General features: G+C 44.3%; 1 protein-coding gene across 1 annotated transcript in view; it reads right to left on the bottom strand.

Annotated features, from left to right (window-relative positions):
• The window catches only part of SH3RF3 (SH3 domain containing ring finger 3), a 257144-nt gene that overhangs the window by 22681 nt on the left and 208550 nt on the right, over positions 1–25913 (bottom strand). The window contains exons 5-8 of the mRNA XM_065651436.1: positions 25221–25321; positions 20256–20426; positions 16702–16952; positions 12560–12864 (exon numbers count right to left, since the gene is read on the bottom strand). Of these exons, the coding sequence (XP_065507508.1) occupies positions 12560–12864; positions 16702–16952; positions 20256–20426; positions 25221–25321 (828 nt within the window). The remainder of the gene's footprint in view (positions 1–12559; positions 12865–16701; positions 16953–20255; positions 20427–25220; positions 25322–25913) is intronic.

Genomic DNA, 25913 nt, shown 5'->3' with positions numbered 1-25913 from the left:
AGCTCATGTGGTGCTATGTTTTGGATTTGTGACAACACAAGGGTAATAACACACCTTGTTTTAGGTATTGCTGAGCAGGGCTTGCACAGCATCAAGGGCTTTTCTGTTTCTCACACTGCCCCACCAGTGAGTAGCCTGGGGGTGCATGAGAAGCTGGGAGGGGACACAGTCGGGTCCACAGGTCCACAGGTCGGGAAGGGGACACACTCACAGCTGAGTCCAACTGACCAAAGGGATGTTCCAGACCATATAATGTCGTGTTCAGCAATAGAAGGTGGGGGAAGAAGAAGGAACGGGGGACATTAGGAGTGATGGAGTTTGTCTTCCTAAGTAACCATTACATGTGATGGAGCCCGGCTTTCCTGGAGATGGCTGAACACCTTCCTGCCCATAGGCAGTAGTGAATGAATCCCTTGTTTTGCCTTGCTTGTGCGTGCAGCTTTTGCTTTACCTGTTAAACTGTCTTTATCTCAGCACACAAGCTTCCTTACTTTTACCCTTCCTATTCTCTCCCCCATCCCACTGTGGCAGGGAGCGAGCAAGTGGCTGCATGAGGCTAAGCTGCCTGCCAGGGTTAACCCACAATAGAAGGGTAAACAGTGTAAGACTTCAAAATAATTTTCCTAAAATGGAGAAATTATCCCAAATCACCATGGTGAAATCTGCAAAGACAAGCATGACATGCTGCTGTTAGGAAGGAGAAATCAAATGCACAGATGCAAAATGAGGAGTGACTGGCCAGCCAGCAGCTCTACAAAAGGGACATGGAGGTAACACTGGATCACAAACTGGGCAAGAGTCGAGATGCTGCTGAGAAAAAGGCGAACTTCATCTGGAAACATATTAACAAACATCTTTTATGTAAGCCATGGAAAGTTCTTATTCCATCCTGATTGGCACTAACAATGTCTCAGCAAAACTCCACCCTGGGGTACTGCTCTTTAAGACCCCACCAAGCTGAAAAATGCCCAGAGGAAAGCTAAAAGTATAATCAGAGGCCTATAAAGCATTACCTGTGAAGAAAGGCTAGGAATTGGGCTCAGAGAGGCTAAGAGAATTCTTGAGGACTGAACACATTATTAGTTCTCTAACACATGCAAGGCTGTCAGGAGAAAGCTGATCAGTTGTTCATCTGGAGCAGGACATGAAGAAGCAAGATTCATTTGTAACCATGAAAGATTCGAGAGGGGTAATAAGGAATTTTCTGGCCCTAGTAATATGAATAGATTGCTTAGGGAAGTTGTGGAATGATCTTAACTGAATGATTTTAAGAAAAGTTAGACAGACATCTGTGGTGGGTAGTTGACATACAACTGACTTTCTCATGGCTGATGAATGGAAATCCATCCCAGGCCTGTGTGGCCACCATCCTTCCTACCTTCTCTGTGCCACTTTCTCTGCTGGCCAGCTGTATCTCTCAGCCAGGTTGCATCTAAGCCTGCCAACTAGGAGTATCTGGCTTAGATACAAAACCTGTCCAGAAATATTTTTAAAAAGTTGGAAAATCAGTTCTCTCTTTTATGTCCTGATCAAAGCCTAGCTTATGCATTTCCCTTGCCACAGCAGGCACTGCTGTGTTGATAGGATCTGCCTGCCCGACCTCTCTCCTATCTCAAAACTTAAGATATGAAGAATAACATGATGCTGAACAGGAGGGAATAGAGATCTCTGAAGTCATCAAAAAAGCCAGCTAGTTCCATTTTAAAATATGCCAGTTCTGAACTGATCGCGAATTGGGATTAAAAACTACAGTACAGAAAATCTACTTTACTGCAAAATAAGTTGGCCATGGACTCACATTAAATTACTTCTCTCCCTGGGGCGTCTGGTGATGAAGCCCAATGCCAGTCTGCTGCTAGCGTGAGCTGTGAGGGAAGGTTAATATTTCAGCTTCTGTAGTCTTAACTTATAGAAACATAACAGTGAATAACAAGCAAACAAAGTACATGCAAAAAAGCAAAGCAACAGGTTGAGTTCTGCCTTTATAATGAATTGTTTTTTGAAAGGTTGACTGCTTGACACTCTGTATTAATTGATTACAGGCAGCCTGCAGACGTAGTGTCTGAAAAGCAACTTTTGCATGGTGTACTTTCTGAATTCCTGAGACTGATCTTTTCTCCAGAGGGCATAATCAGAGCATTTTTTTTTCAATCCTTCAGAGACCAGCACTGACTCCATGTCTTGACTTGGTCTGAAGGGAATTGCTAGATTCTTGAGACATTCAGTCAAAAGCATAACAACTCAGACTGACTTCAAGGTGGCTTTACCATTTGGCAAAAGAAAAGCTGAGGGTTTGTGAATCTTTCTGCTGCTACTGTAAAATGAAAAATAAATAGAAATGTACAAAATAAGATAAATATCTCTTTGCTATATGTTGGTTATGCCTTCGAGTTACATGATAAAAACAGAAACGCCACAGATATCTGTTATCTGTTATAACGCGCTGTTCCTATAGTACCGATGTTTGTCAGAAACTGTAATTTCATTTAGTTTATGTAATTCTTCTAACAGAGCTTAGTGAAGTATTTCTGCATTGACACTAGGTATTTTGACCTACCTATTATGCTTAAAAATAGAGAAAAGCATGGAAAAATACCGGTACCTGTGTGAACAAAAAAATATAACACAGGCACTGAAAGGCTATAGCCAGTTTTCACAGGAGAGTTCAAACTTTGTCTACACAAAACAACTGCATTGGCACTTGAGATACTTGTATCTCAGTGAATAATCTCTGTTGCCTCTTGGTGGTTTAAGACTTACTGGCTTGTGAATTCATGGTTGGAAAAACAGTGAGGAAAAAAAATTAGTCCTGGATGTGTGGGAAGCCAAGATGCCACCAACTCTGACACATTGCAAGTTGTTTCATTGTTTTCAAGGCATCCATCGTCTTCCTGTGTTTTTCTTCTGGAATGGTTTCATTCTGCGTGCCTTCCCTCCTAGGAGTGGTGTGGCAGCCCCATGCCAGCTCCGTGTGCTACTGCTCCAAGGCAAAAATTGGAGGACAGGGACAGGCACAGCATTTGCATTCTGATTTTTTTTTTTTTTTTTTTTTTTTGACCTTTGCATGGGAATTGGGAGCTTGACGTTATGAAGGATCAAACCACATTCTTCAGGATCAGGGCAGGGAGAGGGCAGAAGCTGTGATGGGATGCTCAGCTGCAGGGTTCTGCTCTCTGGGGTGGGAATTGGCCCCTACGATCCCTCAACAGCCGGAATGTGTCAATGTCTCCCATCGATACCACAAGAGCGCTTACATTTCACCCGCCTAATCCAAGGAGATGCTTACCATCCCCTCCCACAGCCTGGCCCCATCCAGCCATCTGGTCCTACGTGATTCCTTCTGCAGGCAGGGGAATGCCATGGGAACGCCAGTGCCGGGATGCTCACACGCAGACACGCACACGCGTTCGCGCACACACACGCCTCCAGCCTTCTGCTTCCAGCGCTCCTTTGCATGCTCTTTCTGTTGGCAGTTCTACTGTCTTCCCCAGGCAGCGCTAAGGATTTAGTAAAAGCCCGTGGGTCCCCTGTGTTACAAAATTAGGTCTCTACAGGTGCCAGAAGAATGCTGTGCCTTGGCATCCAAACAGCTTCGTCTCCAGTTAGTAGATAAACTGAATTTCCTCTTGAAGCTAAAGCACTCTTCAGCTTCTCTTCCCCTGGATCTGCTTCCCCTTACGGCTGCAGAATGCAGCACAGAACCACTCGAAACCCTGTTAGAGAAATCCACTGCAGACACTTGAGAAATCTTGTGACAGGCCTATGAGGCAGATAAGCAGAGGCGGGGGGAGAGGAAAGAGAAGAGGAATAGCTTTCGGAGATTGCTTGGCAGCAAAGTCAATGCTTGAAATATCTATTGGGAGTTTGAAAGCATTTCCTAACATCAAAAATGCGAAGAAGAAAAAGAAATTTTGATCAATGGCTTATTGCCCTTGATCTAAGCAAAAGAATCCTAGCCAGTCAGAAATAACAGAAATCTGTTTTATTGTAAAGCTGAAGTTTTCTATGTTTTGACAGCTGAGGCTCATGCTTTTGGCTGGGTTATTTGCCAGCCTTAAAATATACATCAGCAAGTTGCCAGGTTTTTGTCCTTTCAAATTGAACTCTAATGATGAAGGAGAAGGTGCTGGAGAGATTTTAAGCACGAGTTCTCTGCCTTAAAACATAACTTTGTGGCCTGAATTCACATGACCAGAACAAGAGACTTCCACTCCCTGGCCAAGTTTCTGGTGAATCACTTGCTGGTCACAGAGCCAAGACTCGCTTTCTGGAGCATGGGAAGCAGTGGCTCATTTGTGATGAAGACAGACCCTTTGCCTTTGTTGAGAGGAAATGGATTAACAGTATGCATTATGTGCACAAGTCTTGAGAGAACTGTACTAAAGTATTCCAGATTAAAGCATTCATACTGAGGAACAAACTGTAACACATGTTAAACTGAAAAATCAAATCTGACTCCAAAAAGGATCAGTGAAATGTTGATGTTGATGGCTTCAGGATCAACACAGATATCTTACAGAGTACCCAAGCAAATTAGTGTTATCTTTTTCACAGAGTCACAGAATGGTTGGGGCTGGGAATGGGAAGGGACCTCTGGAGATCATCTAGTCCAGCACCCCTCCTAAAGCAGGTTCACCTGAAGCAGATCACACAGGAATGTGTCCAGGTGGGTTTTGAATGTCTCCAGAGAAGGAGACTCCACAGCCTCTCTGGGCAGCCTGTTCCAGTGCTCTGGAACCCTCAGAGTAAAGAAGTTTCTCCTCATATTCAGACAGAAGTTCCAGTGTTTCAGTTTGTGCCCATTGCCCCTTATCCTGTCTGGCCTCATCACCTTGACACTCGCCTCTAAGATATTTATAAGAAAAAACAAGATTCCCCTGTCAGCCTTCTCCAGGCTAAACAGACTCAGCAGTCTCAGTATCTCCTTGTAAGAAAGATGCCCCAGTCCCCTAATCATCTTTGTAGGCCTCCACTGGACTCTCTCCAGTAATTCCTTGTCCTTCTTGAACTGGGGAGCCCAGAACTGGACACAGTACTCCAGACGTGGCCTCACCAGGGTAGAGTAGAGGGAGACGATAATGTCCCTTGACATAGACAATCTTCCTAACGCATCCCAGGATACCACTGGCCTTCTTGGCTGCAAGGACACATTGCTGGTTCATGATTAATTTGTGGTCCACCAGGACTCCCAGGTCTTTCTCTGCAGGGCTGCTTTTGAGCAGGTCAATCCCCAACCTGTACTGGTACATGGAGTTATTCCTCCCCAGGTGTAGGACCCTACACTTGCCTTTGTTGAACTTCACTAGGTTCTTCTCCACCCAACTCTCCAACCTGTCCAGGTCTCGCTGAATGGCAGCACGGCCTTCTGGTATATCAGCCACTCTTCCCAGTTTTGTATCATCAGCAAACCTGTTGAGGGTACACTCTGTCCCTTCATCCAGGTCATTGACGGACAGGTTGAACAAGACTGGACTCAGTACTGACCCCTGGGAAACACCACCACCTACAGGCCTCCAACTAGACTCTGTGGCACTGGTCACAACCTTTTGAGCTCTGACATTCAGCCAGTTCTCCATTCATCTAACTGTTCACAAAACTAACCCACGCTTCCTGAGCGTATGTATGAGGATGTTATGGGAGACAGTGTCAAAAGCTGTGCTGAAGTCAAGGTAGACAACATCCACTGCTCTCCCCTCATCTACCCAGACAGTCGTCATAGAAGGCTATCAGATTCGTCAAGCATGATTTCCCCTTGTTGAATCCATGTTGACTACTCTTGATAATCTTCTTTTCCTCCACATGCTTAGAGATGACATCCAGAACGAGCTGTTCTGTCACCTTTCCAGGGATGGAGGTGAGGCTAACTGGCAAACCTTTCAATTACTATTCCAATGCTGCTTCCTCTTTAACGCTTTCTAATGCTTTGATACACTTATTATAAGAATTCAAATCAGGCTTTTCTGCTCTTGTGCAATTTGTTCATTCTGATGTCTTGCACTGCTTTCATTTAGCCAGTTGTTACCATTCCATTTCATACCTGTACAACTTAGGGGCTTCCTTAGGTGAACTAGTTACAAAGTGAAAAATATTAAATAATTTCATATCTGGTAGGAAGACTGAATTCCTCTTCCAAAAATTCGGGGTCAGTCACATTTACTTTGTATCTGAAAATTCTACTGTCATCAACTCTGTCCTTAGCTTCCTTTACTTGTCCCAGAGTGGCCACTGTTTTTGTCATGTCATTTTCAAAGTCCTTGCAAGCGCTCAACACTTCACTTTTGAGACTGTTCTTCCATTTTCTGGATAAGAAATTAAATTCCTCTAGTGGATATAAAGTGATAACAAATCCTTTTCACTCAGGGGCAAGTTGTTATGAGAAGTTGCAACAGAGAGACTAATATTTAGTAAGTGAAAACTGAAGGTGTGCTACTGTGTAGGATCAGGTCCTTCAGGCAGTTTCAGTTCTACCAAATGACAGCTTAAACAGACAGCTGTAATGTGAACTGAAGACAAAGAGCAACTCAGAGTTTACAAAGCCAAATTTTCAAAGGGCCTTTGAATTAGTCTCCAACCCAATGTAAAGTGAGGGTGGGCAACTAAGCATGCAGGTGGCAGGTCTGCACTGATGGACGTTGCCTGGTGGGATCAGGCAGTGGGCTGCAAATTAGGGGAAGGCAGAGGAAGGCACTGGCAGACAGGAGGAATGGTGGAGAGGGAGGTCTCTCTGGTCATGTCTATACTGGCACATAAAACGAGGCCAGGATTAAGCATCAAACCCTGGTCCACATCCACTAACCATTGTGGGTTTGGCTTATATCAACTAGCAGTCTCCCACGGCAACATACAGGCACAAATAGGTTCTCAAGGAGCAATCTGGATGCATTCACCCTATTTTGAGTGGAGAAGAAAACTTAGAAGTGTGGATGCAAGTCATGCAGGGTCACTTGCAGGGCCAGAAAACAGGCCTTGGCTTGTTCTGTTTTGTAATGCAGTCCTTACACCAGGAGCATGCCAAACATACTATATCATTGGAAGAATGCAGCTATTTTAAGCAGAAGGACTGATATTTGAGAAAGTGAGTGACACTGGTGAGAACAGACAGATGTTTACTGCTTCAGTCTTCACATGCAAAACTGTTGGTGCACTTTCAAAATCATTTTCTGAAGATGTGTCTCTTGTTATCCTAACATCAGTAAACAGCAGCCCAGCCTGTTTTCCCATTTGTTGTGACTTGCTTGTTCAGATCCTCCGTATATTCCAGGGACATAGTTACTAAATTTAAAGCTGTACACACATTTGTTCTCTCAGCGCACTTGTAAGAAACATTGAATTTTACATTGCCAGCTTTCAAATATTTCTATATATTCTGGCTAGGTAAAACAGTAAGGAATTGGTGTTGCTCTGTGATGAATTAATGGCTTGCTCACTAGTGCAATCTCCTATTTTCCTCTTCAGCAGATATTGGGCCAGACGTTTTGGAAGAGTTTAATCAAAATCCTCATCAAAAGCCAAATGAGTGAATTTTAAAGAAAGTTTAATTACAGTGGTCAAACTACCCAGCATGATTTTCTTGATTTGATTAACGTAATGAGGAGCACATTTAATGAGAAATGCATTAATTCATTCAAACAAGTGGTTTTATCAGAGGTATTAAGCACGAGCTCAGATTATATACAGCAGAAACTATTATAGCAAAAATTGACTGAGGCCAAAGCAGTAGTCATGCCATAATTACAAGCTCTCAGCTGTAATCTAACAGTTGAACTTGGGCAGTGCTCAGCATGACTGAAAAAGCAGAGTTCCCATTTAAAAAAGCCCCCAAAACATAGGGTTTTCTACCATTCCACAGCTGGGATCTCCATCCCTTTCTTTCAGATGTTCAGAAGATTCAGGAACTGGAATTGAATTCTCTGGGTTTCAGATGGTTACACATGTAGTCATTATTATCAAATGATGAAGTGAGAGCTCAAAGGACCCCTGATACCACCCTCCACCCTTAAAGGAAACACAGTGTTGTCCATTTGATCTGTTTTACCTCCCTTCTGTCACTGTGATGTCTTTGGGACACTCCTGTTCCTAACCTAGAATAGAGTGACTTCAGGGGACAATTATTATTTTCCTTCTGGGAATGGAAACCTCCTTCTTGGAAAAGAAAAATTTGCCTCAAGCAGGAAATATTTCAGAAAAAAAAAAAAAAAAAGAGTCTCCTTTACATCTTGCTCTCTTCAGCTGCCTTCTTTAGATAAATTTCAGTCCCTACATTCTGATTTTCCTGTTTCAGGACCCCTCCCCATGGGTTTTACGCAGCACCCTTCGCCTCCACCCTCCCCACTGGCACCCCTTCTGTGGTGTCCCCTGCCATATCTCCTTCCAGCTGCTAATGCTCTTCCCTCTCCTGTGCCGCCCTGAACACCGCTACCTCTTTGACTCTGCCGTGCTCCCTTGCCTTTATTCAGTTCCCAACTTGTCATTCCTGTAGTGTCTGCGCTACGTCTGTGTGAGCCGCCTTTCCTGGGCTTTGTACTGAGTCCCTATAGCACAGAAACAGCTTTGATTTTCAAGTGCTCTACTCCTTAGCCTGCTCGGCTGCCTGAGCACTTTTCGAGCACAGTTGCACAGTGGACTTAAGCACTATCTATTGCTCAGTCTTTTATCAGCTGCCACCAGCAGCTGGGAAAGGAGACCAGCTTTGAAACTGTTCCCTAAGTGGACAGGAGGCTGGTCAAGGAGCTGAGAAGCGGAGCATGAGCCCAGTTGCAGATAGGATCACCAGGGGGTAAATGCATGCCAACAACTAAAAACACAAGTAAAAATAAATTTCTTCACAGAAAGGGTTGTCAGGCATTTGGAACAGGCTGCCCAAGGAAGTGGTGGAGTCAGCATCCCTGGAGGTGTTTAAAAGACGTACTGGTGAAGTTCTTAGGGACATGGTTTAGTGGCAGTGTTAGGTTATGGTTGGACTTCATGATTTCGAGGATCTCTTCCAACCAAAATGATACGATGATTCTGTTATAACTGAAGGCTGCTGTGGTGGCCATACTTTACCTCTTGATTAAGTCAGCAGGAGTATGAGAGTAAGACACTAGTATTAGGGTGCTTAAATGAATGTAGGTGCCAATGTTCACCTTCAGATTTCAAAGTCTGGATCAAGACCTTCAAGAAATAAGCTGAAGTAGAGAACTAGACATGTCAAAAAATAGACCTAAGGATGTATTTGTTATTTTAATAGAAGATGAGCAAGACAAACACTCCTGCTGAGCTGAAAACCATAATACTTAGGATTATTTCTGTCAATTGCCTTTAAGCCAGAAGGAAATAAGAGTAAAGATTGTAATCAGAGTTCCTTGATTTTAGAGGAATTTTGGGATGTGCCTATATCTGACTGCTGCACACCAGCAGGTACCCATGGTATTGGCATATAAACATTTGCATAGAGGAAAGCATCAACAGTGACAACCTCACTGGTAAACTCAGCAAGGCTGTTCCCAAGGTAAAGACAATTCCACCTTGGAACAACAACCCAAATATTAACAGCATATACAGACCCACTACAGCAGCTGCCCCTTGATGTCACATTTGGTATCCTTGAGAGGAATCTAGGTGGGAAATCATAAAACATATATTGGTAGAAGATCATATCTTAAAATACTCTTTCCCACTGTCTCCCAGCCCAGCCTTCAAGCAGTCAACCAACCTTGCTAAACTTATCATCTGAAGAAAATTTCCCAAGGACCAATATATCTGACTACATCAGCGATAAATGCAAAAATTGCAGTTTATCTCCATGGCCCTCAAAAGAAACATGTTCTACAACAGAACTGTGAAAACCAATGGATCCTCAGCATGTCCATCCCCAAATGCAAACTACTTCTTCCTAGATACCATGTGCCTTCTGTACCACAGTGAACTCACACTGACAATCAGTGTGTGAGAGAAAAACTTGACTTATAATGAGAGAATGTTTCCCCAAACAGCCATTCTCCCTCTGATCATTCAGCCTCCATCTTCAAGGGAATTCTGCAAAAGAAATTGGGAAGACTAAGATGGGATTAAAATTAATAATCTGATGGGATACCAAATTGTTGATTCCAACAATAATCTTAATTCTATGGCACATTACAATTTACCTCAGATACGACTTGCTAGTCTTAGATTCTCAGGAGATAATTACCTGTGCATTTCTTCCATCCTGTGTTCAGCAGAGCTGAAGATATTATTACTGCTCCTCTTACTAACATCCTCTCTGTTCCTTTCATCTCTAAGTACCTGTCTGATTATTATAATGAGACTGAACTCAGATAAATAACTTCCGATATTTGCTTATCTGGCAGTTTCTACCTATGTCCCTGCTTCTGTATTTTGCCCCTCGGACTGATATCTGTACCGATAATAGATATTGCCTCTCTCCACAGATACTCTTTCTGAGTGTTATAACTGTTCCCCATTTAGGAAAAAACCTGCCCAACGAGCCTCCGCTTTGGAAATATCACACATGGTTCCAGACATGGCTCCAGTTCTGACTCCCAGATTCCTTTTTGAATAGTTATATGACTTTTAGTCTGGCATTATCCCAGGTCTCAACCGCTCAAGGAAATATTTGGGTTTATGCAAAGACTAGGAGCACAACTTAACTGGCCAAACATCAGTCACTACTTCTAAAAGGAAAGGAAGCATCATTAACTGAGCTCTTTCTAAAATGAAAGCAAAATATGACATGGAAAAGATTCAGAAATATATTGTTCAACACAGGGCAGTTGTGCACCACTCAATCCAGCCAGAGATGAAAATTTTTATTGCCACTTCTCTCTGATACTTCCCAAGTACTGAATTGGTCTTTGGCAATGCTCATTGCAATGACGAAGTAAAATTTATTATTTGCTTCTCCCTTTCAACCATGGAACTCAACTCGCCTGTAACTTTACTTCTGTGCATCCCAATTCAGTAACTTAAAGCTGTAACAGCTTGGGAAAGGTTAACCAGTATCATAGGAAGGGACGTGACATAATTTTGCCTAGGAAATGTCATTATGCGGTCCCACATGAATTAAAATATATGGACCTATAGAATAGCATGATATGTTTTAGGAAGTGTTAAATAAGCCACTACATAAAGCTCTGAGGTAATGTGCAGATTTGCCTCCTTCTGTCAAATAACATAGGCAATATGGAGATAACCCTCAGCACTGATAAATGGGAACTGCTAAGACAATGTAAACACTTGGTGAAAGCAAAATATCTGCCAAGAACCTAAAAGGCTGTGTGCTTAAAACAGCTCTCCATGCTGGTTTTCCTGAGCAAGGTGCACAAGGGAGGGGCACTCAGCTATTGATCCCACTGCTGGCTCCTAAGAGATTGAACCTACAGCGCATCGTACCTACATCCCAGTGAGCCATATTTAACTCCCTTCTCCCAGTTTGGCTGTGCCACTGCAAGAAGAGTTTCTGCAAGAAACCGAGATGTTTCTGGAATGGTAAAACAGCTCCTGCTGCTCATGAGCCGGTGTTTTACTGTGCTTGTGGCACCTGACCCCGGGGCTGGCACCACCATCACCTTCTTCCACACAGCAAGGCAGATGGCTTCTGACATGGCTATCTCGTTTTGATGACCAAGAGGTCACTATAACCTCTTTCTTCATCACTGCCAATTTGCAGATCTGGGCCCCAACCATTGGAAGAAACACACAAATTCAGCCCATTAGTCATTCAGTTTCATCTCCCACATGCAAGCAGGTAACATGAGAGCAGCACTGGGGATGGTGAGGAAGTGTCCTGGTTTTGTTAAAAACAAGTTTCTCTTTTAGTGAATTTCCCTGTCAGCTAAAATCTTCATACTAACTGCAGTTTTCCTGAAAGTTAGGTACATGTTTTGGTAGACATAGCAATGGAATGCAAGGTCATTGATAATGATGTGTCCCGCTAGATGTGCAAGCAGGAGGTGAAGTGAATATTGACCAACTAAAGTATTCCATCCCATTCACGTCATACTTCATATAAAAGTGGGAGATCACGAGGATCTCGTCCCTTTTCCTTATGGCCGACATTGGGAGAGGAGCTTGCGAGTTGTCCCCGCGAACAGAGGCCTAGTGACAGACTGACTCCAGCTCCGGTTGGCTGCAGAGTCCAGTCCAGGACTTTGGGTGCCGGCCCTACATCTGCCGGAGCAGCTGCCGGGACTTTCAAGATTGGTTTTGTATATTTTGTATTATTTTCTCTATTTTTATTAGTAGCATTAGTAAAACATTTTTAATTTTTTCCAACTCTCTTCTCTCTGTCCTTCTTTCCCTCCCAATCACCTGTCCTTAGTGGGAAGGGGGGAGAAGGAGGGGCTGAAGGGAAAGGGGTGGGGAGGTTAACAATATATCTGCCACGGTTTTGTTGTCACCCCGCAATCAAACCACAACAGGAAGGAAGGACGAAAGGTGGAAATAATGCGGGATGAGGATGCTCAAGCTGGCAGGTGATGGAAACCAGCTTCTGTCCTCCTGTGTGGCCACAGGGTCCCTCATCAACAGCCCCATGGGATGGGGAGCATGGGGCATGGTGGGGATGCAATACCCTTACCTTCTCATTCTTCCTCTCCTCAGCCTTGCCGGCGGGGCCAGGGGCAACAGGGCCACCCAGGGGCCCGCCGCCTGCCTCGCCGTTGAGGTGGGCCGCGCTGACGTTGGGCGGGGTGATGGCGGCGGCGGCGGAGGTGAGGGGAATGAGGGGCCGGGCCCCCGGGGCGGGCGGCTGGTGGCCGTGCTGCGGGGAGATGGAGGGGTGAGGCCGGATGGCTGCCGCTGGCAGGCGGGAGGGTGAGCTGGGAGTCCGCAGGGGTGAGACCGTGGCGGTGGGTCGCTCCGGGGCTGGCACTGGAGGGTGAGCTGCGGAGGGAGGACAAAGCGTGGTTAAGCCCCTCGTGCACTGCCAGACCTGGCCCTTCAGCGGCCATCGCTGCCACGAGGTGCCAGGGGCCAACGGAGAGCTGAACTCTTAGCCTTCACCCAGGATACCTCGGCCTGCAAATGTTTTTTGGTTAAATCCTAGAAATCCCTCTCCTGACTGTGAAACACCTGTCTGCAGTCAACGAAATGGCTGGTCCTCTCCAGCGATGTGACTGGGTAACAGCCTGACCATCCCTGCCCATGCCTGGCAATAAATAAAACGCCTGTTGTGTTTTTAAAAACACCGTATCTTGTTTCAGCTGAGCTGTTTTCTGAACCTCCAGGACGCTCTCCTAACCTGATAGGTTTTGGAGCAATGCAACATGGGACCTAAAGGATTAGCCCAGATGACCCACGCCAACCTCACAGGCAGCAATTACAGAGGAAGGTCTCTTGTTTCAGCCCTAACAAAGTGATCAACAGTACATCACTGTGCTGCACAAGATAAATTAAGCAGAAATCCACCGGGAGATTTCTGAGCTCAGCCTTGCCTCTGCCAGCAAAGTCCCTGAGGGGCTATGCAGTGCCTTTTAGCCTTGCTGCCCTTGCTGAGCTAACCCTGCCGACAACCAGGAATTAGTGCTTGTCTATTTAATGGTGACCACGACACACTGCAGGGGTCAGATCTCCAGCGATTTGGAAGCCTGTTGCATGGCCTCATGTTGCAAAAAGTGTGACAAAATTCCAGGTCCATTTCCACAATGATGTTGCCCTTGACTTCCAGGCTGGTTGATTGCTTAGCTGTAACCTACCTACAGCTCCACTTCAAGCACATATAGACCAGAAGCCAAGTCCACACTCAGACATTCCTTCACTTAAATGATTCAATAGTAGGACTGTCTGGAAAATGCCCATTTCACAAATGATCTCAAGTTTTCATAACCTGGTTTAGTTCCGCCTCCGTGCAAAATCTGAAGCTTTCAACATTTTTCTCAGCACAACCTACTCACTCACCCCACAATAGCTTCTGTTCTGGTCAGGGCATCCACCTGGCATGTGAAAACATAGGATCTGGTCACTGCACTGTTGTCTTCTGTGGAGAACAGCTCTGGGCAGATGCCTGTTCCCTTTGCAACCTGAGCCAGGACAGCTTCGTGGCTGAAGTCTGGTTGAACTACAACCGGTCCTCACAAAAAAGCTTTGAGTCCAACAAATCAGCTTTTCTTTGACCAAGAAGCATTTTTCTGGAAAAGTTCTGACCCACTCTGATCTGTGGTTTTCTTACAAATTCCTCTGAAGGATAGATACTAGCTGGAGTTCACTCAATCTATAACTAAAGAACAATGCTGGAACAACACAAACAACTTTTTTCTATTTCTGTGGTTAACAGCAGCACCCATTACCAGGGATTGAAATGATAAGGAGTGCCATTAATCATACTCACTACCCCAACTGAGCACTCCTGCCAGAAGGGAATTTCATCCCCCAGCCTTATGCCCTATTATCCAAAGTGATACTGAACATTACGGGACAGTGATCATCAGATTAGCACCTCCAAAGTTTACGTGATTCTCCCTCATGGTAACTCCTCAGCTCTATAACATCTCTTTTTATCAATGTTGCTCATAGCAAATCAACCGAACTATCATTAACTAGTCTTGAACTTGATGTGATTTTACCATGTAGCATGAGGAAGGGCCTAAAAGTTGTTACAGATGCCTCCAAGACTATATTTGCTGTTAGTTATGATTTCCTCCTCTCCAGATTACCAAGAAAATATATTGGAAAGTGCAATTCCTTTCCAGAGAGCCAGACAAGGCACCACTGGTTATCTTGAAGTGATTATCTCCTTCTGATTTCCCCACTTGGAACCTGTGTGATGAGCAACCACTACTGCCAGAAATTTTCTGACATGGTTAAGCTTGCAGGGTCAAGTTTTTGAACTATTGGTTGTAGGGAGCAATGTCTTTCCTAAATTTAGAGGAAAAGCACAATAATGGAATTTCACTGCAGGTACCTGGATGCTGAAGACTGATTTGATAATCATATGAGGTACATTACTTCTTTCATATAGGACTTGGTGTTTCCAGCCACAAAGGAAACAGAAAACATGAGAAACAGTAAAATAAATGGCCTGAGAAAAATCAACTCTGAGCAGAGCTCTCACTTTTTATTCTATAATTTAATCTGCTTACTGTTACAATGTATGCCTTTGCTCTGAGATCTCTGGATCTGGACTGTGCTGCATCAAACATGCTATTAATTAGCAATGCTCACTGAAGGCTATTTTTGTTCTACACCACTCATATTTCATTTTGGGTGTACTTCTACATTAGTGGCCTTGTGCAAAAATGATTTGTTACTTGTGTATATTGCAAGCCAACAGAAACGTGACTTGAATAGTGTGCCAGCTTGCCTCTCCTGGAAAGCTCTTCCAAAAGTCAGTGTGCATTGCCTTGTCCTGCAGGACTAAAAAGGCCTTTTGAGGGACTCTGGTCCATAGGATACTGCTGAGGACATCCATTATGGAGAAAAATACTGATACTCATGAAAAATTTCCTTTATTTATCCTGGCGAAGGTTTATTTAATTAAAACAACAATCTCATGAACCTTCTGGAAGGGCTGGAGAACTCCCCGCTTAGGATGTTTTGGAGCAGCTCTGTGGTCCCTGGGTTACTCTGCCTGCTAGGTACTTGGTACTTTAAGATATCAGAGTGACTTGGAGGAGCAACCTTAAATCAGAGGAGCTGCTGGAGGTATAGCTCTGCAGTTTTGTGGAAGGAAGTTGTGGGGCACCTTCTGAACTAGACAAAAAGAGGATAAATCCATTATTCCACAGTGTGACATGGATGCTGTGTGAAGTCCTACCACTGTTTGCTGAGCAGAGGAGCCTGCACTGTTCGAGATTCGGATTCACACATATTTGATTACAGATTCACATGTATTTGATTACGTTTTCTTCCCTTGTGTCTGGACTGCATAGGAGGTGAGATTAGATGGTCGCAATGGTGCCTTCTGGCTTCAAAAGGTGTAAATCCATGACTTACACTGAAGTGTATTTCTCATGTGTGCCTGCTCTGTTTGGTACCTAAGACCTCAGTTTTCAGCAATCACAGTCCTTACTGATCTGCCTTTGTAAACACAATGGCTCATATCCCTCTAAAATATCAGAAACAAAATGTTTTAAATTTTGCTATAAAGTTCCACCACAAGATTGACTTTTACTTTATTCAACATCAGAGCTGTTTAACATCAGGGAAAGGGCAATAAATTGTACTCTAGAAAATTGTGCTGTACATCAGAAAGGGAACCTAGAAAGAACAGAGCCCCCCCGACGTGAGAAGCTCTTATTCTTATTTCAAAAAGGTGGCAGTATTTTTCAGATCTTTTGCTTTATCACTAACACTGGGTCCTGTTCTGCCTAATAAATACCTTTCATCCCTGGAGCCCAATGAAATGCTTCTTAATTTTGAGTCGTGTATTACTCGTCCTGTGATAAGAGCAGTATTTTCTCATCAGCAAGCCAACCGGACTCAGAACCGTTAATCTCCTCAGTATGCAGAGTGCTTGCTTTCACTCAGATAAATTGTGTAAATATTTGTAAACACTATAATCTATTTCAGCTGTAGCAACAGAACAATCAGATAACCACAACGTGGTTCCCAGAGATCAATAGAAGCACATAAATATTACAAGCAAATAAAATATACTCTATTCCACGTTGACTGAGCTGTGACTAAAATGAGAAAGAAAGCTGGGGGGACGGGCAGACCTGAGAGGCTTGTGCTAGAGGGGTAGGACATCAATCCTGTAGGCATAGGGCAAGAGGCACGTACCCATCTGCATGGCGTTGCGGGTCTGGCTGCCTGGCTGCTGGGCTGAGTACCTCAAGCAGTTATTCAGCTGCGGAGAGGCCGTCTGTAGCTGGGGATGCGTCTGAGGAGCAGTGATGGGAACAACGGGTCTGACGGCTGTGGTGGCATTGGTGTGACCGGCCCCAACGGGGTGGATGGATCCTGGGGCTCCTTTCATTGCTGGAGCTCCCCCAGCTCCGCTGTTCCTGGGCTGCCCAGCTCCCACTGGCACCCTGCATGGAGACAAGGGACAGCGTGAGTGCGCGGCAGAGACCCCGACACCCTGCTGCCATGCTGATAAGCACCCCCAGTTACTCAGGGGGTTCAACATGATACCTTCTCAGGTCTTACAGTTAAACCAAGAATATATATTTATCTTTATAGGACATAGACCTAAGCATGCTGGAGGACATTTTCATCCCTTTAGCTTTTGGGAAGAAGTACAGGGTAAAAACGGAAAAGATAATTTTTCTGATCACTTTTTTTTTCTTAAGCTACATTTGTGTTTGAATAATTTCTAGCAAAATCACAAGTCTACATTCAGAAGAAATTAATACATTCCAAATGCCATTTTGTGTGCCAGAGGCTATTTTACAGGCACTAACGGAATGATAATTAAAACAGATTCTGAGATCTTTTCTCAGGACCAAACCTGCACACAGACCCACAGGGAGAAAAAAGGATGGATAACGCTGGATCTACGTGTGGCTGTTGAAGGGGACTGAAAAGCAGCAGACTTGGCAGGGCTTGGCTTGGCTGAGCACTTACCCTGCTGATGTAACCAACCTTAGCTTAGGCTTGCTAAGGAAGCACAAAAGGGAAGAGAATGCAGCTGACCTTACCGAAAAGGTAAACCAAAAAATAATCAGCCCTTCTTTCACTGCTCAAACTGTGTGCACAGTTTGAATTTCATCTGAGTGGCTGAGCAGACCTCAGACGGAAGGAACAAGGCTCTTTCTCCCATGCAAGGATTTCAACATAGGGCAGGTCTTGGTCCTTTTACACAGAACTAGAAATTCTCTGACCAGAGCAGGAGGACAGTAGGACACCAATGGACAAACTCAGCTGCTGCTCAGCAGCTCTTTCTCTGAGTTTCTTACTCAAGTCCCTGAGTAATTTCCTACCCCAGCAGTAGATGCCATGAAACAGAGGGATCATTTTGTGCTGTTCTCTCCTGGGCTGCTCCATGTGCCAAGGTCCTTCAGGAAAGGACGTCAGAGGGGATACGATGCAGAATAAAGTATGGTGGAGCAAATGGAAATCAGACAGTGCAGGGGGTTAGTAAGGGAGGAGAGGGTAACAGAAAGGATACAAGACCAACCTGGGTGGGGTGGGACTGGCAGAACTTCTGGGGCTCTAAAATTGTTGTGTGGCAACACAAATTGCAGAAAGAAGGAATATGCTGAACAATGTGATTTGATTCAGAGGACAAGAAAGACAGAAGAACCACCCCTAAGAAAAGAGTGGAAAGGGGAAGAGCCAAAAGAGTGACATTCTGATAGAACAAAACACAGGCTGAAGATATGGTCCAAAAGTGCAAAAGATAGCTGTCACCTCTGCCCAATCTTCCCTGCCCCTAAAATCACAGGAGGAAAAACAACACTGTGGTGACATTGATTTGACTTGTCACACAAGGTATGCCTGGATTACATTTTGCTAAATGAATATTTTTTTCTCTTTTCTTTTTTTCCCCCCATCAACCTCCAGGTAGCAAAAAGCTGGGAATCCCACCAGATGGAAATCTTGACTGTCTGTCATCTGCTGTGAAGAGCTGGCAGGGTAGCAGCAAGTTTCAGCTGGAGCTGGCTTGGCCATCTGCACTAGAGTGAGTGTGCCAGAAAAGCACTTCTAATAGTCCACTGAAAGCTGTGTTCAGGCAAACATGCACACTGACAGGTACAGAAACTATCTGTGGCTCCCACAGAGCTGGATAGATGCTGGATGTGGCAAATTTTCTCTGCTGCCATGTGTCTGTCTCTCCATCTAAAGGGTCTTGTCCTTTTTCCACTGTGCTTTGCTCACACGTGATTTGGCAGCTTATAAATCTATTTCAGTGTTATTAAATTCATGGACAACTTCTTTTTCTTGGGTTTTGTAGGGGGTGGCAGAAAAACATGCATTAATCTAATCCCCTGCTTTGCTGTCAAAGGGGAACAAAGTAAGTTGAAAGTGCAGCAAATAGGAGATTTTGTTGCTATCACATTTTTCTTGCTGTTCTCACTGAGGGTGATTTACACAGGAACTTATTAGCTCACAGGATCGTAAATATAATCATAAAGCTGCTTTTGGACTTTGTGGAAAGCACTTTTGCCCTTTAGCACTTCTCTCTGTCTTGTTCAAGCTGTGACATGCTGCATTTAATAAAGTCTTGCTGATTCAGATCACCAACACTTCAGCACAAATTTCTTTACTAATTAAGAGCTGAAGAGGCAAGAAGTGAAGGCAGCCAAGGGGCTCTATAAAATCAGGTAAATACATTTAGGTTAATGAAGACCCAAATAATTAACGTGGGATTTTTTTGAACTGAAATGCAATATTAGGACTGTCAGCAGGCTTAATTATTGTCTTCTAACCTGCTCTTAACTTTTGGTCTTGCTCAGACCACATATTACAAATTTGACACAAACTGACGATGGAACAAACCTGCATCAATTTTTCCAGATCAACACTTTCTGAGTTGCGAGGTGCCTTTCCCTGGGGAGGAGTGAAAGATGGTGGAGTCTGTGTGCATGTGGGAGGAGAGACTGAGAGCACATGAGGAGGAGTGAGTTCCATTTGCAAACCCAGGGTTGCTCTAAAGGAGTTATGGGCATACACATGGCGACATTCACCTGCAAGGAGCATGTAGGGCAAAACAGTCTGGGACACACTGATGAACTTTCTCCTCAGCTTGCAGACTATTTCAGAGTGGGCTATAGATCAGAAACATCCTTTGATTTGGTGTTGTCCAATACCAAACTCAGAGAAATGGCATTCCTTCCCCAAAATGCTATTCTTTCCTTTTCTGCTCTTCTGCAACTGAGACAGAGGTAGCTAAAATCAGGCCTTTTACTGAACTCTCCTACCGCTTCTGAATTTTAATGGTTCAAACATTAGTCCTGATCCAAATGATCCAAGTCCTTTGATTTAAGAAAAACAAAATCTACAAGACGAGCTACTGAAAAGCAAGACAAGAGAATTCCTTAGTTTGTTTATCCCCATTACATGTCCAGTAGTCTTATAACAATAAATAAATCATTAGCCAATAGATTTTTTATAATCATAAAACCTTTACAATCGTAAAACCCATCAGACTTTTTAAAGTCAGAGGTTGTAAGTCCCATCTTCTAACACAGCTAGTGAGGTCTTCTGAGAACATGGATAACTCCAATGCCACAACCATCAAATTTCATTACCCAAGACTGCAATGCCACCAGAAAATTTCTGGAAGGAGAATGTCACTTAAAAGCAGAGCTACATTGTTTTTAGCATCCTCCAGATGCAGAATCCCTCCCAGCCCCAGCTCAGGCATATCCACCTTGGCCAGTGGTCCTCACCTGGAAACAGGAGTCACGTAGTTGCCTGGGAAGACACCGGACATCCCACTCCTCAGAGATGTCCCCTTGAACCAGCCATCCTGGCATTTCTCAATGACCCGGTACATCTCACCTTTGCGGAGCTCCAGCTCGTCGTTCTTCTGAGGCTTGTAGGCGTACAGGGCTAGGTAGCTGCAGGGGGAGGTCACACAAGAAGAAAGCACACAGCTGAGGTCAACCGCCGCAAAGTGGGACCACTTTGACTCCAACCCCGCAGAGCAGAAAGCGAGCAGAAACACTGCTCAGAAATAGTGGTTAAAAAGGGACATCATCAGAGCACACCAAACATGGAATGGCAGAGACAAGGTCAACTGGATGCTAAGAAAATACAGGAATAACTAACCAGATTAAAGTCAGGAGGTAATTTAGAAATTATTAGGACACACTTCTTGCCCAGGGCATAACCAAAGCAAAACACTGCCACAAAACAGGACTGACTTTAAGAATGTAGCAGCAGTTTCACAAGGGCAAGGCAATTACTGAGATAGCTAGAGTAACCAGGATGTGAATGGGAAGGCTTTTCCTAGAGAGATCCTTGTTGAAAAGTTAAGAATGATTGCTTGCACTTTGGGGAATAATGGAAACTTGGCATAGGATAGCAAGAATGCACATGCAGAACAACACTGGTAAATTTTTTTTTTGGTACTGTCACCTTTCTACAAATGCAAAGAAGGGATTTCTGGTAATTCTTGATCAAGGTTGTGCCTTCTTGGTTTTTTTTTTTTGTTTGTTTGTTTTTGTTTGGTTTTTTAAAAATATTTTTATTTTTTATTTGTGCTTTACAGGCAGTGCAGGGAGATTAGAACAAACGGTGAAACACTTACAGGAAGTGCATTTACACTACAAAGTGCAGCAGAATGCTATTTGGCTTGGGAGTGGGTGAGAAGAGGCTTGCTGCCCATGTTATAGCAGCAAACTAGAGAAATAATGAAAACTATAACCATTGTGATTGTAGACTTGTAGCCAATAAAAATGATACATGGCTTTTTACTTGTGCTCTCCAGGAAATATAACGGAGGAATAAATCCTGTTAGTTTTTCTGATTCTGCTCCTTTATGGTACCAGTAGATTTCCTTATTTTTATTCTGAAGGCAGTAAATAAACAGCAGTAATGAGCAGAATATGAAATATTCGGTAAGAGATCATTGGGGCATGCTTAGGCTGATGTGCATGGCCCAGTTTACCATGTGCATAGAGTACAAAGACCTAATCAGAAACAGCATTTCATAAGTCAACAGATGGGAGAAACCGTCCTGCGCATCCTTTGCTAAGCCTATATAATCAAGTGGTCCTGCGCAGGTCTGTAGCTGTTCTCCTGGTGGAAAACATAAGGCTACTTATGAACTGAAGAACATTAAAATGCGTCACCTTGACATGAAATAAGGTTGCATGCTTCAGTGCTGATTCTTCAGCACAGTGCTCTGCTAAGCCATAACAGAAAGTGCCAAAATTGCATCACTTGAGGGAGCAGAAAGTGTGGCTCTGACTAAAGTTGCTGCTTACACGGGACTCATATTCAGAAGCTATGGGTAAAGTGCGGAATCAAGGACAGAGAGCATTTTAGATAGACTTACTTAGCTCTTTCCCCAAGGGGCTACAGGTAATAATGCAATTTACTGGTTGAGACACTAGAAGAAGGTGCAAAGAAAATTACCCTGAGTGGATCTTTCCCTTACAGCTATCTCCAGCTCTCCTACTAGTTTCTTTCTATTCCTTCCTGCAAATTCCCCCAACTCAGCCTCCAGTACGCCTGAACAAACGGTACCACAGAGAGCCTGGACACCCTCCAGAGAGAGCATCAAAACCCTTGCGAAGACTAAAAGAAGGTGTACAACAGCCCAGCCTGGACTCCATGACAAAACCGAGCGATCTCTGTATTGCTAAACTGATGTAAACTTGTATGTGAGAACCACACAGTGTCACGCCAGGACGGTGGAGGTGATCAGTGCTTTCTTCATGGACCGGTGATCCCACCACCAATCACAGAATCACAGAATCACAGAATGTTAGGGATTGGAAGGGACCTCAAAAGATCATCTAGTCCAATCCCCCTGCCAGAGCAGGAACACCTAGGTGAGGTTACACAGGAAGGCGTCCAGGCGGGTTTTGAATGTCTCCAGAGAAGGAGAATCCACAACCCCCCTGGGCAGCCTGTTCCAGTGTTCTGTCACCCTCACTGAGAAGAAGTTTCTTCTCACATTTAAGTGGAACCTCTTGTGTTCCAGCTTGAACCCATTACCCCTTGTCTTACTGTTGGTTGTCACCGAGAAGAGCCTGGCTCCATCCTCGTGACACCCACCCTTTATATATTTATAAACATTGATGAGGTCACCCCTCAGTCTCCTCTTCTCCAAGCTAAAGAGCCCCAGCTCCCTCAGCCTTTCCTCATAAGGGAGATGCTCCACTCCCTTCATCATCTTTGTGGCCCTGCGCTGGACTCTCTCCAGCAGTTCCCTGTCCTTCTTGAACTGAGGGGCCCAGAACTGGTCACAATATTCCAGATGAGGTCTCACCAGGGCAGAGTAGAGGGGAAGGAGAACCTCTCTCGACCTACTAACCACCCCCCTTCTAATACACCCCAGGATGCCATTGGCCTTCTTGGCCACAAGGGCACAGTGCTGGCTCATGGTCATCCTGCTGTCCACCAGGACCCCCAGGTCCCTTTCCCCTACACTGCTCTCTAACAGGTCATTCCCCAACCTGTACTGGAACCTGGGGTTGTTCCTGCCCAGATGCAAGACTCTACATTTCCCCTTGTTATATTTCATTAAATTTTTCCCCGCCCAACTCTCCAGCCTGTCCAGATCTCGCTGGATGGCAGCACAGCCTTCTGGCGTGTCAGCCACTCCTCCCAGCTTGGTGTCATCAGCAAACTTGCTGATAGTGCACTCAATTCCCTCATCCAAGTCATTGATGAATATATTGAACAGTATTGGTCCCAGAACTGACCCTTGAGGCACTCCACTAGATACAGGCCTCCAACCAGACTCCGCCCCATTGATCACAACTCTCTGGCTTCTCTCCTTCAGCCAGTTTGCAGTCCACCTCACTACCCGATCATCCAGTCCACACTTCCTCAGTTTTGCCGTGAGGATGCTGTGGGAGACGGTGTCAAATGCTTTGCTGAAGTCAAGGTAGACCACATCCACTGCTCTGCCATCGTCAATCCAATATGGGGCAGTAAGGATGCCCGCTGTTGGGGTTTACTCTATCAGCCTGCAAAGAGGCAGGGCTTCTCCAAACCCAGCGACAGGCCCAGCCTGGGCCCGCTGCCTGGACATGGCTGGCATGCAAACCCCATGGGGACAGGTGTATGCCCTGTGTGCTGGCAGAGATGGGGCTGTGGGAGAGCTGGCGGGACGCCTGCTGTCATATATGGCTGAAAACAATGCGAGTGCAGGCAGCTTTCCTCCTGGAAAGAGTTTCTGGGCTTTTCCTCTGGCAAGGGATCGGGGCTACTGGTCCCATTTGCTGAGGCTGATTTTGCCTTAAGCCAAAGACTTTGGACATGGACACATTTCACCGTTCTCTAGATTCTCAGTGTGAAACTTCACCAGCAAACTCTCTACAACTGGGAAGAAACTGTTAAATCAACAATCAGAAATATTGCAAAATGTAATAGCAAGTTATTCTGGGCTATGTGAAACAGTGAGGCTAAGGGTTAGGGAACAGGACCTAGAAGAAGCCAAAATGTTTATAAAAAGTTCCCTAAAAAAAGGCCTAAGGGAGAAGGCAGCTCGTGTTCTTGGCCTTGGGGAGCTGCCTGTCTCTACTTATAACGCGGAAGCCCCAGGGCACTGTCTAGTGTTGTACATCCCCAGTTCTGCTACAACTTTCAGATAATGCTTCCTCTTTGACTGGAACTTGGCTCACAAATGCAAAATGACAGACTGGATTATGAGGCTGCTTCACCAGGGAGATGACAGGAGAAGCATGGGAGGGAGAAGGGGAAGCTTTCTGAGGCATGGAGGCAGAGACATTGCCAGAGAACTGGAAAATGTCCTGATTCAGCAACTAAATATTGGAAATACTGCCAGTTACTGCTTCCTAGCTTGGGCAATGTTCGAAGTAAATTTGTAGCCTTCTATGTGCCACACAGGCTGCACAGGGTGATCACAGGGTGATGATCAGACCTCTCTGTGGGGCAGTGATGTGTGGTACCCCTCAGCTATGAAGATCTCACCTTAGAAGCCAAGAACAAATTTGTTTTGTTTCTGTTCCTAGAGCAGGTTTGCTATGTTATTTTAGGATTTTGTTTGTGTAGTCAGACCTTGTTTTACCCATATCACAAACGCCTAAAATACTGGTGTGCATATGTGTGTGCGTCTATACAGTTCTGCTGCTTTCACAAGGTATAGGTGATGAGAGGAAAGGGTTCAGTAGTTTAACTAGACAGGTAACAGATCAACCAACCAGGCTAGAAGAGATTTATTTTAATGAAGTCTACTCTTTTTCTTCTATATCTAGTCAACCTTCTGTTATTCTACACCATTTAATAAGCCCATATGCCCATGATATGAAGTTCATTCATTGCATTTTTATGGCACTGAAAAAATGCAATTGAGTTATTTTTTCTGGTTAATGATGAATGTATCAGGTGCTTCATTGCATGGGACTACACCTTTTTAAGAACTTTAAATGAAGGAAGAAGATTTTATCTAGCTGAGAGGCATTCTGTTTGTTCCACAGTGATGCGTACAGCTGTAATAAATATACCTGGAGTCTAAAAGGGTTCACAGAGAAAGGGGGAAGTCTCGCCTTTCTTTACTCAGTTTTCAATTTCAGCAGAGGCTGGGTCATGTATGAAATGGCGATCTCTCTCAGAATGTTCCTGAGCTGAGATTCAGGCTTCCAGATTTCAAACACACACACACAGACACACAATTGTAAACAAAGGGTATGGAGTGACTAAGATGAGCTGCTTACATATTGAGGGGGAGCTGCACCTTTGGTGGTGTTCCCTGATCCCCAATTATTGCACTTGTCCTGGGACCAGCTACTGTGGCTGCTCCAATCGAAGAGGAATCCTGAAAATACACAAAGAAGAATATGAAAAGATTGACATGAAGCCTACCGTTTCCTAAAGTGCTATGAGGTGAAGGCACAGAAGAAAAAAATCACATCTTTATTCAATTCCGAGACTTTCTAACTTTATGGTACTGCATCAAAAAAGACATATTTTAGCCTTACACATTCCAAAAATACATTTCTGACACAAGGGATATTAGGTTATTAACAGCATTTCCATGTACCTGTCAGAGAAATTTAGTTGTACCTTGCATGCAGATCTGAAAAGCTTTAGAATGCAAAACTACTTGACTGCTTTGTAAAATCAGCTCAACATGTACATCTCTGCAATTGTACTTGCTTTGGTAAAGGTAACCTTTTGCCTTCAAAAACTTGTTTTAAAATTTTTATTCTTTTGGTTAATGGTTACAGATGGTGGTCTCACCTGGTGGTCTCATCTACTGGTCTCATCTCTGTATACTGTTTTTATAATGAATATTCTTCTCCTTAAGAAAAAAGGTGACAACACAATCCAAAACGGAGTATCTCTGAATGGAGAAAGTAGGAGTCCACTTCACTTATACCACAGCAAATAAATCCTCACTCTCATGC

Source organism: Caloenas nicobarica, chromosome 1, assembly GCF_036013445.1.
Source record: "Caloenas nicobarica isolate bCalNic1 chromosome 1, bCalNic1.hap1, whole genome shotgun sequence".
Lineage (NCBI taxonomy): Eukaryota > Metazoa > Chordata > Aves > Columbiformes > Columbidae > Caloenas > Caloenas nicobarica.
Note: the sequence above shows the minus strand (reverse complement) of the source record. Positions and strands in the feature narration are given on the sequence as shown.